General features: G+C 32.5%; 1 protein-coding gene across 1 annotated transcript; it reads right to left on the bottom strand.

The window, feature by feature from the left end:
* Nucleotides 1-1,358: 1,358 nt before the first annotated feature.
* On the bottom strand, nucleotides 1,359-11,785 carry LOC123906440 (translation initiation factor eIF-2B subunit epsilon). Its single transcript, XM_045956346.1, has 15 exons — nucleotides 11,375-11,785; nucleotides 10,339-10,569; nucleotides 9,178-9,492; nucleotides 8,690-8,797; nucleotides 8,027-8,216; nucleotides 7,503-7,765; nucleotides 6,967-7,078; nucleotides 5,916-5,995; nucleotides 4,802-5,044; nucleotides 4,649-4,725; nucleotides 4,099-4,190; nucleotides 3,097-3,179; nucleotides 2,533-2,604; nucleotides 1,800-1,925; nucleotides 1,359-1,679 (listed from the first exon to the last, which is right to left on the bottom strand). The coding sequence occupies exons 1-15, from the start codon at nucleotides 11,507-11,509 to the stop codon at nucleotides 1,635-1,637; spliced, it is 2,172 nt and encodes a 723-aa protein (XP_045812302.1). The 5' UTR covers nucleotides 11,510-11,785; the 3' UTR covers nucleotides 1,359-1,634.
* Nucleotides 11,786-13,625: the final 1,840 nt, after the last annotated feature.

Here is a 13,625-nt window from a genome sequence, read left to right as displayed (position 1 = left end):
GGCAAGCTCAGCAGGCACGCAGGCTTGACTGTGGGCAAACTAGCAGTTTTGCAGAAACTGCTATATACAAGATGAACAAGTTTCTTGATGAATTGATTAACAACTGAACATGAAAGACTTAGGGAAAATAGAAATTTTTATTCATCCTTAATGGGCCAAAAGTTATGATTACAATTGATACACTAAGGTGTATTTATACTTGTTACTTAAGCTACAAGTAACTACCTTGGCCTAACTAATTCCTAACAACTTTTGGTAGTTAGACTAACCAACTAACTACCTAGGATCAAACAAAACAAACTTCAAGATGAATTAACTGCTTTCTTAACATATATCTTGTGCTCTATTTCATTTTATTATTAGTCATTAACTTTTACATATATTAATCTTTAATTTATTGTTTTGAGACAATTTTATGTGTAATTTTTCTAAAAATAGGTAAGTAGAGATGTTCACATACACAGGTAGGGGTCATGGGCGGTGCCAAAATTCGATGAGTGGAGGGGCGAGCCTAAGACTAGGAGAGGGAGAGATTGATTCTCCGCACGCCTCAAAGGAAAGGGTAAAACTAAATGAGGGAGGACAACCGAACCGAAGTCGAATGTGTAACCTACGATGTGCAACACTATATAAGAGAATAAAAGAATTTGCTAATATATATTTTTTTTTTATGATACTAAAATAGTTTTTAATCCTCTACTTTTTGTAACTTGAAAATATTTATTGAATTTTCTATTTAAATTGTATTAAGGACTATATTAATATGATTTGTATAATAAGGAATTATTTTAAAATAAAAACTGAATAGCATTGTTAGGATAAATGAGAATAAGGAACCAAGGGATAAATGAGTTTGATAAAATTCAGTGTACTCCATTCAACCTTAATTATAAGCAAATTCTACTTTTTAGATTCATTTGAATACCAATGTATCTAGACTTACATAAGGCCAAATACACTGATTTTCCAATGAATTTAAAAAGTAAAATTTGCTTATAATTAAGGCCGGAAGGAGTATTCAATTTGAAATGCTTGTCAAGTTGTTATAGTTAAACATAGGCAAGAGGTGAACATGAATTGCTCAATATTGTGGTACAAAATAGTCCCATTAAAAGGGAGCTGGATCAATTCAACCGGTAACTTAAAATTGGACGGTTTAAATTATCAATTCATTAAATTAATTTTAATCGATCTCAACTATTGATTTAGATCGAATGATCATAATCAACTATTGTATCACGCAGTAACTGCAACAAATCTGATTCCCATTAAAAGTAGTCGTGTTTGACTGGGGTATTCCAAAATAGCATTTCAAGAATAATGCTACAAGTCACAAGGATTCTCAAGAAGTCAAGATATGTGGAAAACCATGATACCTTAATTTGCTTTTTCTTCTAATAATAAAGTCTATCTGTATAAGCCTTTTCTTTTTCTATCTCTTTTAAGGCAATTATTAAATCAAATACATGACCAAAAACTGGTGTTTTTCTAAATTGAATCCTAACTAAAAAGAACACAGATAATGTGTCAAAAGAGAATCACACACTTCAATTCAAAGGTTAGATTAATGCACAAAAATCCCTCTTAAGCTCCCAAGAAGATTATATAAATTTTCCAGCCTCACAAAATTCTTTCTAATCTTCCTTGTCATCGTCTTCTTCAGGAGCCTCTTTTAGCCACTAAAGAAGAAAAAAAAAATTAATGGCTTAAATAAGAAACTAATGCATCTCATGGGAGAGCTGTGAGGAAGAAAGTAACATAAGCTTTGTAAGTGTGTAAAAATAGATGAAGATACTTACTTGAATAAAAGTTTGTGCTTGCTTAACAAATACTTTATCGGACTCATCTGCTTCTTTCTTCTCATCTTCCCAACTCAAAATAGCATCTTCTTCTATAATATCTTCATTATACATGTAATGCAAAATCTGAAAGAAATTAAGAAGTCAAAACAAAACGAATGGAAAGTCCAATGTCGTGTTTGAATGTGAAACTGTTGACTCCAATCGTTTTACAATGAGGTACTCCCTCCGTGACATTTTATAAGCAAATTTCACCTTTTAGGTTAATTGCATAATTAATGTATCTGGACTATATTATGCAATGAACCTAGAAAGGTGAAATTTGCTTGTAAAATGCGACGGAGGGAGTATTTGTATAAACAGCATGAAAATGGGAGATCTAGTATAACATAATAACTCTACTGCTGCCAACAAATCAAGTAATGACTGTATGATAGTGTGAAACATTTGTAGGAACTTCAATTGTGTTAAAATCCATTTCACAACATTGTTAACTCACTGCCTTTTGACAGAACGGCGGTGCTTAAGTTGCGATTTATTTTATAAGGCGTTTCCATATGACTGATATGGATGGATATAACACTGTATAAAGTTGGGTCCATGTTATATACAAATATCTTTAGAAGTAATGGAAGATATAAGCTGCTTTATACTCCAGTCACCTTATTGATATGCATACCAACTGAATAAAGAAAATCAATATAATAACATGACCAGCAAAAGATAAGCATACCTGTGTGAACAAAGGAGCATACTCCTTAGCAGATTCCAAACACATTTCTTCAAATTTTAGAATCACTTCAATCTGGAGCAAAAATATTGAACGTATGAGCATAGGTCAGACTGTTAAGTCAAGGGAATAGAATACGAATGGCATTGAGCAAACGGCCACAAAGCATTTGAACAATTAACTTGCTGAAAACTAAAAAACTTGCACAGTTCAAAATATAAGAATCTTATTTAACAACTCAAGTTCATTAAACTGGTAAAGTGCTGCCATGTTATAATAGATCTTTTTGCAATAACAATCAAATGAAAATTGACCAAAATCAAAGAATGCTCAGCATAGAACCCAAAAGAGATTTTAATTGACACTGCCAGAGAAATAAAAGAACTATAAAACACTCTGCATGCTGATTTAGGAATTTAATCAGTATGAGAACAAGGCAACATCAGCTGACAACTCTAGCCAATATATAGCATAAAATGTTTAATTTTGCAAAAGATAGTATTTAAAAGAACACTACGAAAATGAACATAAGTAACTTCAGCAAGGAGAAAGGATTAGTAGATGCACCTGCTCGTCCATATCATTCAGATATGATGTAAGAACCTTTTTCCATTTTGTAAGTACAGCCTGAACATTCTGAGTCAACCTCTCTGATAAATTCATCCCAAAGACAGTCATAAGATTATTAAGCAATAACTAAGAATACAAACTATAACTTATAGTCTATAACTATGGCCACTATATTTACAAAATGTTATAACCCAATGTACTTCTCATAAACAAAAGTTTCAGCAAAACCATATAGAGCAAACTTTTTTTCAGTGGTTTTCAAATTTCAAAATGAGATCAAACTTGAAAATAATGGAAATGAATTCTTGTATTCAATCCTCAAATGAATATGCCACAGAAAATAGTATTTATACTATTGTAAGTGCTTTAACTAAAAACTGAATTAGTTATGGGAGTTGCACACATTTTTTTTTGGAATCAAAGCATTACTTTCTTATTTCCAAAAACAATAAGTACAACCGATCCAAAGGATCCAGGTGAGTTTCTAGCAAACTAGCCCAACTATTACAGAGAACAAATTCAACTATGCTAAAGTGGTAACATTAACATGGATATTAAGTTTCTATTACAGGTGAGTTTCTATGCATAAAGTGGTAACATTAACATGGATATTAAGTTTCCTGTCCAAAGTGCATCTCATAACTATGCTATATATTATGAGTTGCACACATTTCAGACCCTAGCTGAAGGACTAAACTATAGCTGATACAATTATTACAGCCAAGTTATACATACACTCAGTGGTTTCTCTTGATATTTTATTAGATATTGATCTATCTCTTTTAATTTTCAGTATCTTCCATTTGATTCATCACTTTCCTCACAGAGCCACCCAATTGATTTATTTAATATGAACATTCTGCATAGTTAGTTACTTAATATATCTCTCAAGTTTTTTCCAAGACACCAAATTTTCCAGGCATGATCTATGCCTAATAAAAAATGAATGGGAACGATTAAAATTATCATGTGACAATAGAAAACTGGATGACAGCTCACCTGCTGAACTATGCGGCATGTCTACAGCATACTTCATCATTGCATAAAATAAAGCTCCAGCACAATCAGCAGCTATCTTATTGTATGACAACCTAGCAAAAAGTAATGTTTCTACAAATTAGTTGCCAGAGAATGCATATTAAAAGTGTCATCATCATATAGAAACAATTAAAACATATAATGAGAACAGTGGTTCAAAAAATTGAAGTTGTAGAGAGATAAAAGTTCTAAACACGTTCCATGAAGATAGCATAGCTTCTAGACGAAATGGAACACTGGTTCTTTAGCATATTTAGATAGGGTCAATTAGAGGTTAGATGTCTATGATAGAGTCATGTCTGACTGTGTGTTGTTAGCTTTTATTTTAATTGTAGTATATGATGCAACAACGAGAAATATGATAACAACTTTTGTTCGAAGGTTTAGCACACACACACACTATATATATATATATATAACACAATTTTATGCATGAAAATCAGATGAAATCGAATGGGCATCCTGCAGTAAACACTCAACTTCAAATAATAGACATAAGTGTATTACATACTTCAAAGAGTTGACTTCTAAAGTCAAATGATTTTCTTGTATATTTTCATGCACAGCTCTGAGAAAAGTTTCTTCAACCTGCAAATGATGGACAATTAAAAATCTGACATCCACAAAATGCAACCAGTGTAAGTTTGCATGTCAAAATCCTCACCTCTTTGTCAAAGTCATCTCTTAAATCGTCATTATCATCTTCATCGGAATCAATAGAATTAGGTTTCAGCTCCCCAGAAGGTGGAAGAGTATTTCCATCAAGAATTAACTCCAGTTCATCTTCCAAAGCTTTCACTGCCTCCAAAATTTTATCTTCAGTAATGGGTGCCACTGAATGCCTCCACTCTTCCTCGTGGCCTCCTTCACATTTTGGCCAAATATAACCAACCCCACCAAAACCTAGCTGATCAATAGAAGAATGTAAAATAAGACAGTGAATTCCCAATAAAATGAAATTTTATCAATCAAATCTTAGTGTAACTAAACAGAACATACTATCACAGCATGCATCAACTATGCATTGAAGCTGAATTGTTACCAAGAAACACAAAGTATCAGCAAATTTCTATGTTGGAGTTGTTAAGAGACCCATGTTGGATATGAGAGATGGCCTAAAGATATGTTTATAAGTGAGGGCAATCTGTGTCAACAAAAAAAAAAGGTGAGGGCAATCTGCACCTCACAAGCCGGTTTTGTAGGGTTGAGTTAGGCCCAGCCCAAAATTCTAAGAGGAGTCAAGCAAGTCTCCAGATATATTGCTCATACACTACCAGCGATACTTGAAACATCAGATAAGATAATCTATTGTGAAGAAGTTTATCAGTGCTAATAAGTCAGAAGACATCTCCCCATATATCAGCTTCAAACTTCAATCTACAATATACTCATGATGAGAGGAAAAAACAGGGATCACATAACAAACTCAAGAAAGAGCTGAGTTACAACAAACACACAGTGAAATGGAAGCTAGAGGCACTCCTATCCTGTGTGGATCTGTTAGTTTAGGTGCAACTTGCAATGGTCATAAATTAGCTATCTCTGTCTCACATAAAGAAAAAGGCGCATTTACCTGTATCTTCAGGCCGGACAAGTCAACCAAAAAGGTCACACAAAAAAAAAAGGCGCATTTGGTTAATGGAACTAGAAAACTTACATCTCTCAAAAGATATTTGACAATAATAATTATATTAAATATCAAGTTATAGAAACAATATGACAACAACAAAGCTAAACAATGGTCAACATCATAAATTAAGAAGCTTTCCGGAACAAACCTCTGAAGCAGGGTTAAAATGTGTATCTGATAATTCGGAATCACTCTCTCCATCTGACTTATCCAGTGTGCTGGTAATGGCTGCATAAATGAATTTAGTTGTAAGCTATATATGCATTTAACCTAAATATAATGAAAATGAAAATGCTGAAAAGGCAAAAATATCAAACTTGATAAATGAAAATGATTTATAATATGAACAAAATACATGGCATATGTCCTATAATTCCCATTCTTTTTTATTTGATAAATATATTTTGAAAATATCAAAATAAGTTGAGGTCCTTAATTTTTTTTTTTTTTTGACGCAAGGTCCTTAATTTGTTGTTACAGTAAAGTTAGAACCTTTCTAAACACTTTTTCCCACGTTACTAGAGAAAGAGGAAGACTAAGAATAATTGGGAAACCATTCATCCAAAAGGACTCAAATCTATACAGCCTCTCTAAATTGGATTTTGACATACCATAAAAGCAAGGTTGACCCATGTACTCAACCCAAAAAAGTTAGAAAATGTTTTGATAGTGATTATTGCACTTTCAAAACTATACTGAATTATCAAAACTAGCTAACAACGAAATTACATCTCAATCAACAACAGTTTGATCAAAACACTTAAATAGAAAAAATTATTTTCAGAACTTATGCTGATTCAATAACCCAATAATCGAATTCTTTGCATGAAAAGAAATATTTAGCCAAGCATTAAAGATATTTATTCCAATCCGAAATATTTATAAGAGATTTGGCGACTTCACCAGAGTATCTCTTTCAAATATTATCAAGAATTAAATAAATCAAGTCTTTTTTAAAACTAAAACATCTAATTGAGCTCAAAATACCCATCGGAAGAATTAGATACCACCAATTCATTCAATTCTAAGGAAAGAAATCATAGGTGGCTATAGCTTTACCTTTGGGACCTAAACAATTTTCTCGCTTTTACTGTTAACCCCCAGGCAATATTTCATATGATAATAATAATAATAATAGCTAATAATGTAATTCAATAATAATGGGCATAGTTAAAAGCTTTATGAAAGTTCAGCAATACCACTAGTACTATCAGCATATTCGAGCTCTTCATCGCTATCTTCCTCAATCGGTTGCTGTAGTAGAGATACTTGTGAATAAGTAGGAACAACAAACTCCTTCCCAACTACAACCTGGAAGCATGAAAGACAACAAAGAATAACTGAAAAAATGCATCTATATTCCCATCAAATAACAAAAAACAGAAATAAACAAGCACAAAGAATTTGACAAACATCTTAGATACACTTAGGATCATCAAACACGAAAATAAATCACTAGATTTATATATGTACATTATAAGAAAGAACATTATGGCAAATAATAATAGTTACATATTATAATAATACAAAAACACTAAACCAAAAAACTAAGGGCTTCATTTATTCTTGAGCATCAAGTAAAGCATACAGTTTAAAAGATCCTGATACTTAGATTTAGTGACAACCTGACTACTGCGGTGAAGTGTTAATAATTTTGAAGCAGTCCAAACGTATGAGAAACATTAAGGATGGCAGTATGGGTACTAAAATGGAATAGACAGCACAGGACACAAACCTTAAAAGACAATACAACACCAGGTTCCAGAGCAGATCCTGATTTCATAGTCACCCCATCACATACAATGCCATACCTAAGTTTACACCCATCTTCTATGGTGACATTGTCCCAAATATAGCATCCCTCTATGTGTACATTTGACCCAATTTTACATCCTTCTCCAACAACAGAATTTAAAATCTTAGTGTTGTTGCCAATTTTGGTGCCAAATCCTATAACAGAGAATGGACCAACAACAGCTGATTGTGATTGCGAAATTTCTGAAATGGGAGACAGAATTTGTCAAAACATAGTACATTAAATAAATGGAAACAAGAAAATAGGTAAAATTAGTTCTGACCCAGCAATCCACAACGGTCCTAATAATACAATAATTACTTGATAATTAAATCATTCAAAAAACTTGATAATTAAATCATTAAAATTAGTTCTGACCCAGCGTATAAGCACGCCATATTACCATTTAATGTTATAAACTTTTCAGCAGCACACCTAATCAACAGTAAAGCTTTCATCCATACCTGAGGCACGATATATTCCTTGTCTTTCAAGCTTAGTAGTTGTGTTGCCAAAATTCATAACATCTGGTACCAGTGGATATGTCCATCTATGAATTATATCCTTGCTGACAGTGTCATAGCTTCGGAAATTGTCTATCCTTGCAGCATAGTCTGAGCAGATTTCATGAACAAAAATTTTGTATCCCATTATCTGAAAGAAACATATGGTCATATTAATGTGGTGCATACAGAATGCTAAAATCAAGAATATGTTCCACAGAAGAATATATCGGAAACATAAATGACGAGCTTTTATACCAAAGACTTAAGGACATGTGCAAGAAAAAATAAGATGTAACATATGTTTATAAGTCTAAGTGTCCAATGCAAGTCCATAAATTGTTGAAGAAATGTTCCAGTACTGATGTCCAGTATTATTGGACTCCCAACACATGCAGACATGTGATCACTGAGAAATACAAAAAAAAAATAAAAATCCAATCTAATCTATTAAATGCTAAAAGGAATGTAGGTATGTCTGTAAGAGATAAACATTTACACTTTTTGCATGCAAAAAAAATTAAAAATAAATCAAACGAATAATCTTTTTCAATCTATTAAAGACATAAGAAGAACTTCCAAGACAATAATGCATGTCAATTTAGCATGGGGAAGAGAAATTACATCATCAACAAGCAATCCCTTGACAAAATGACGCCGAAGATGTTGGTAGTCAAAATTGTCTGTAAATAGGCTAAGGACTTCTGGTGAGCAGATGTCAATGTAACAATCCTGCAGAAAAGAAATTATTGACTTAATGGTCTCAGAAATTTTTATAAGGTTTATCAGATGAGAGATATGAGTATGACCAAACAAAGTAGCACTAGTAACAACAGTAACTAAATCTGTTACCAACTGACAATAAACATCAGTTGGTAATAAATCATTGATTGAGAATCAATAGATCATTTCTTGACATAGCCCAATCATGAGGTAAACATCACAGGTATTGCTAACTGAGCTAGAACAAATAAATAACTACATGCATTTTGTCCAGAAAATAATAAGATAATTCTTTTATGAGTATGTAGCAGCAAACCAGTTACTCTCTAGCAGTAGCATGCAGTTAACCGGAAAGCAAAGTAGAAAGATCTGAGAAAATGAGGGTTAACCTGCTTGTCATGGTGCAGAGAGAGGGAAGGATTATCAGCAAGCAATGAATTTTCGAGATGTAGAGTGCCTTTTGAATAGTCTGCTTTATCCTCATAATACAAAAGTTGCTTGGTATCAGGATCAATAGCCATGAAAATTTCATCAGTACCAAGTCGAGACTGGTGGATAGCTGGATTAGTTTTTGACCGTTTGATAACCATGGTCATTACAGCATTACTATCTTTCTTCTTCCTTTCTTTGTGTTCTAAAAGTGCCTGAGTAAGCGACATGTTGCTCACAGTATCTCCGCTGACAAGGACAAAGTCTCCATGTATCTTTGAAAATAACAAATCATCCAAGAGTGTTACTACTCAAAACTTGGTCCCAATGAATTAATAGAAGCGTGAAAAATAAGTACATTAATAATCACTACTCAGACAGTCGCAACAACAGCTTGATGCGTAAACGGAAGTAACTATTTTTAATAATCCAGCAAATCATTTGTACGTCATGGTTGGGTTTCATTCATTTTGATTGATCTTAAGGTGAGAATTGCCTCTTACTTATAAACCATGTCCGGGCCAACTCAGATCCGATGTGGGACTTCTTAACAATTAATATAAACTGTATTAAAGTTGGAAAAGGGAAATTCTCCCCCCTGCAGGTATTTCTTTGATTCTTCCTATCTCTCTCTTTTATACTCTTTCTCGCTCAAATATGATTTTTTTATCCAAAGGACCTAACTCATTCAATAGTAGAAAGAATATTTTATGATATAGATGTGAGAAAGATATGTAACTAAGCCGTATAACAATTACCCGTGATCATTATATATTGTCTACTGAAATGTATGCGCACTAAAGAGAAATTAGTAATACATATGCCGTTCGCTAGTGTAGCTCAGCCATGCCATGATTTTCAAAAAAAAAATTCTTTAATCCTCAAACCTCTGTCGTATGGTACCCATATCATACTATATGTTCAGGCTTATTAGCTAAGAACCAATTCTAAGCAAGAACAGAACAACCATTGTTCAATAAAAATTTCTAGTTCTAATACCAAATTATCAAGTTTCTTAAGTCTTACAATACGCGTCAACATACAAGAGTAGTATATTTACATTAGCTAGTGATTTTCCAACATAAATTGAAATTGAAGAATGAAATGAAGATAATATATACCACATTGCGCTCGTAAATAACACGCAGAGCATCTCCAGCACTGACAGAATTCTGAGACTCAATAGTTGTTACAGTGAAATTAGGTTGATTAAACCACTCAGATTTCTCCAAATAGTTAATCACCTGCTTCGAATGAGCACAACAGAAAACAAAAACCTCTTCTACACCAGCTGACTCTAGCCATGTCAATGTGTAATTTATCATCGGAGCATTCACCAATGGCAATAGCACCTTAAATCAACAAATACATAAACATCAAAATTCAAAAATTCACAAAAAAAAAAAAAAAAAAAAAAAAAAAAGAATTCATGCAATATATGAATGTTGCAAGATTAAACAAAAAGAAAAATGCAAATTCATTACTATCTTAGTGTATGTTTGGTTCCACTTCTAGAGAGGTCAAACTTGATTCTAGAGGGTGCAGAATTGATTTTGACATATTTGGTTCCTCTAGAGCTATGAAGCACGGACACAGACACGGATACTGGACACCGACACATCGACACCAATAATAATGTGAGAAAGTGACATAATTTAGTGTAATCATAAGTGTCGGTGTCCGACACCGGGACACCTAATCTGAAGAGTGTCCGTGCTTCATAGCTGTAGAGTAGAATTGATTTTTTCTCTAGAAATGATTATACTTGAAGATAGAAACGGTAGCTTCTGATTATAGAATTGATTTTTACACTCAAATTGAATATTCAACTCACTTTTACATAAATGTATGTATCCAAACATATACCACTGTACATTCAATTGAGTTTTAGCCAGAATTAATCATAATCAATTCACTCAAGATCAATTTTTCTCAATGCAGAATCAAACATACACTTAATTTATCATTGCAACATTCACTAGTGGCTAAAAACACCTTAAATTAAAAAACAAATATATCACAATTCAAAGATTGAAACAAAAAAATCATGAATAAATACATCACAATTCATAAATTGAAACAAAAAATAATGAATCCATGTAATTACATATGAATGTTGCAAGAATCAACTAAAAAAAATTAGAAAATTGAAATTACTTTGGGGCGTTCAAGAGTGATAGGTCTGAACTTTGTTGTGAAACTATCAGCTATGAGAATCGCTTGTAACGGAACACGAACGAGTTCATCGTGATCCTCTGAAACCCTAGCAGAGCTTTTCTTCGGTGCTCCCATTTTTTATTTTTTGGTATTACTTTCGACCCTTGCAACAATGAACTAACTCAGAGCAATTTTACGTTGATGAATACTGAAGCGTGCGAAGGCACCTGCTGAAACGGAATCGCCGTGCTGCTTCGCCGTCCTCAACTCGTCGTCTTCTCGCCGTGCCGTTGCAACTGTGATTCTGTGAGATTTTTTTGTTTACGCAACTGAAAAAAAAAACTGTGGTTTCTAAGAGGAGCTATTGGATTGAAATTTTATGAGAAAATTTTGAAAAAAAAAAGTATGGATGATTTTATTAGATTTTGTTAGACTATATTGATTTTGTGAGATTTTAAAAACTTTTTTTTGCAAAATTTGTTTATAATCAAGATTTTTAACACATGATTTGAATGGATTTTGAGAGATTTTTTTCAAAAGACTTTTTACAATCAAGATTTCATAATACTTTATATATTAGAAAACTTTTGTATATTTGGAAAATTTTAAAAGAATCAATAAATTTTAATAGAAGAAAATATATTTTTTTGGGAATGCAAATATTTAAACAAAAAAATAAAAAACCTTTTTTTTACGTATATGTTTCTAATCACCAATAAAAAGGTCACCACCACCACTACCATGATGGGAAACAGATAGAGCTGTAAAAAGGGCCTTAAGGGGCCGGCCCTTTAAGGGGCGGACCCACTTATTCCTGATTATTAATTTTATTTAAATTTTAAACAATTTTTCTAGTGTCGTGAACTTATTCTGGTTTTCTTCAATCAGCACTGTCCACGATCGGCACCCTAAAAAAATTGTGTTTAAAATTTAAATAAAATTAATAATCAGGAATAAGTGGGTCCGCCCCTTAAAGGGCCGGCCCCTTAAGGCCCTTTTTACAGCTCTAGAAACAGATGCAGATGAATGTGACGAAAAAAATTCGTTTGAGGTAAAAAGTTGTAATAAATCAAAAGTTTGTAAAAAAAATGTAGAATTGGTTAAAAAAAAAATAATTCTAACAAGATAATTTTTTTCTAACAGGATAATTTTTTTTAGGGTGTGTTTGTTTCATGGATACAAAAAAATATTCCTAAGATTAGTTTTCCTTAGAATATAAGTATGGGAACCTTTTTCCAAGAAAAATGTAAGAAAAGTGTTTGGATGGTACATTAAATTCCTATGAATGAATTTTTAAAATTCCCCGGAATAACTAAAATGTGTTTGGCTTATAAAAATCGATTCTTTGGAATAGTTGTTTAAATACCTAAAATGCCCCTATTATTTATTTACTATACATTTAAAAAAATTATAAATGATAATTTATATTTTTAGTGACAAATTTTTTTACAAATTAAACTTATAAATATGCAAAAGTAAAATAAGAAGGATGATAATTTATATTTTTCATTAAGTGTTTTTTTTTTTTTGAATTATTTATACTTTTAGACTGCTTTTATTTGAATTCATTGATTCTAACTCTGCATATTAATAAAATGTTTGTTTTTTCTAATTAATTAATAAAACTTTATGTAACAAAAAATAAAAATAAACGTGCACACAGGGTAGTTTTTTTTTTTTCTTTCCTTTCTTACAAATAATGTGTACATGAAGTCATGTAATGGAGTTAGTGGGCTTGGTGGGGATAGCAAAGTCTTTTGCACACAAAAAATTATTACCATATATACATGGGAATAAAAGTTCCCACCATTACCAATCGTTAGTTGGTTCAGTGGTGATTGGTGCTGAACTTGGTAGGGAGGACCGCGGTTCGATCCCCCACAACTGCGATCGGGAGGGGGCTGGAACCACTTGATGCCAGAACTGACCCCCGAACCAGATTCAACTGGTGGTGAAAAGCCGAAAAAAAAAAAGTTCCCACCATTTGTACCAAAAAAAAAGTTCCCACCATTATCACTTGGGAATAAAACTCTCCTCTTCATGGGAAAAAAACTCTCCCGAGTATAATTTGTTCCAAGGAATAAATTTGTATTCCTTTATAACAAACATAGGTATATTTATTTCCAACCTCATATTCCTGGGAATAAATTTTACAACTCTGAAACAAACACACCCTTAAGAAAAATTCCTTTTATCAATAGTAATTTCTTTTTTAGGGTTCATCGGTAATACACAATATTTGTACATGAAA

This window comes from Trifolium pratense, linkage group LG1, assembly GCF_020283565.1.
Source record: "Trifolium pratense cultivar HEN17-A07 linkage group LG1, ARS_RC_1.1, whole genome shotgun sequence".
NCBI lineage: Eukaryota > Viridiplantae > Streptophyta > Magnoliopsida > Fabales > Fabaceae > Trifolium > Trifolium pratense.
Note: the sequence above shows the minus strand (reverse complement) of the source record. Positions and strands in the feature narration are given on the sequence as shown.

Bases quoted from the DNA above. Each gene is read 5' to 3' on its own strand.
- LOC123906440 (XM_045956346.1), bottom strand. From the start codon at position 11,509: ATGGGAGCACCGAAGAAAAGCTCTGCTAGGGTTTCAGAGGATCACGAT. The intron at 8,798-9,177 runs GTTAACCCTCAT...TCTTTTCTGCAG, and splicing joins CTCTGCACCATGACAAGCAG to GATTGTTACATTGACATCTG. The intron at 7,079-7,502 runs GTTTGTGTCCTG...TCATGCTTCCAG, and splicing joins GTGTTGTATTGTCTTTTAAG to GTTGTAGTTGGGAAGGAGTT.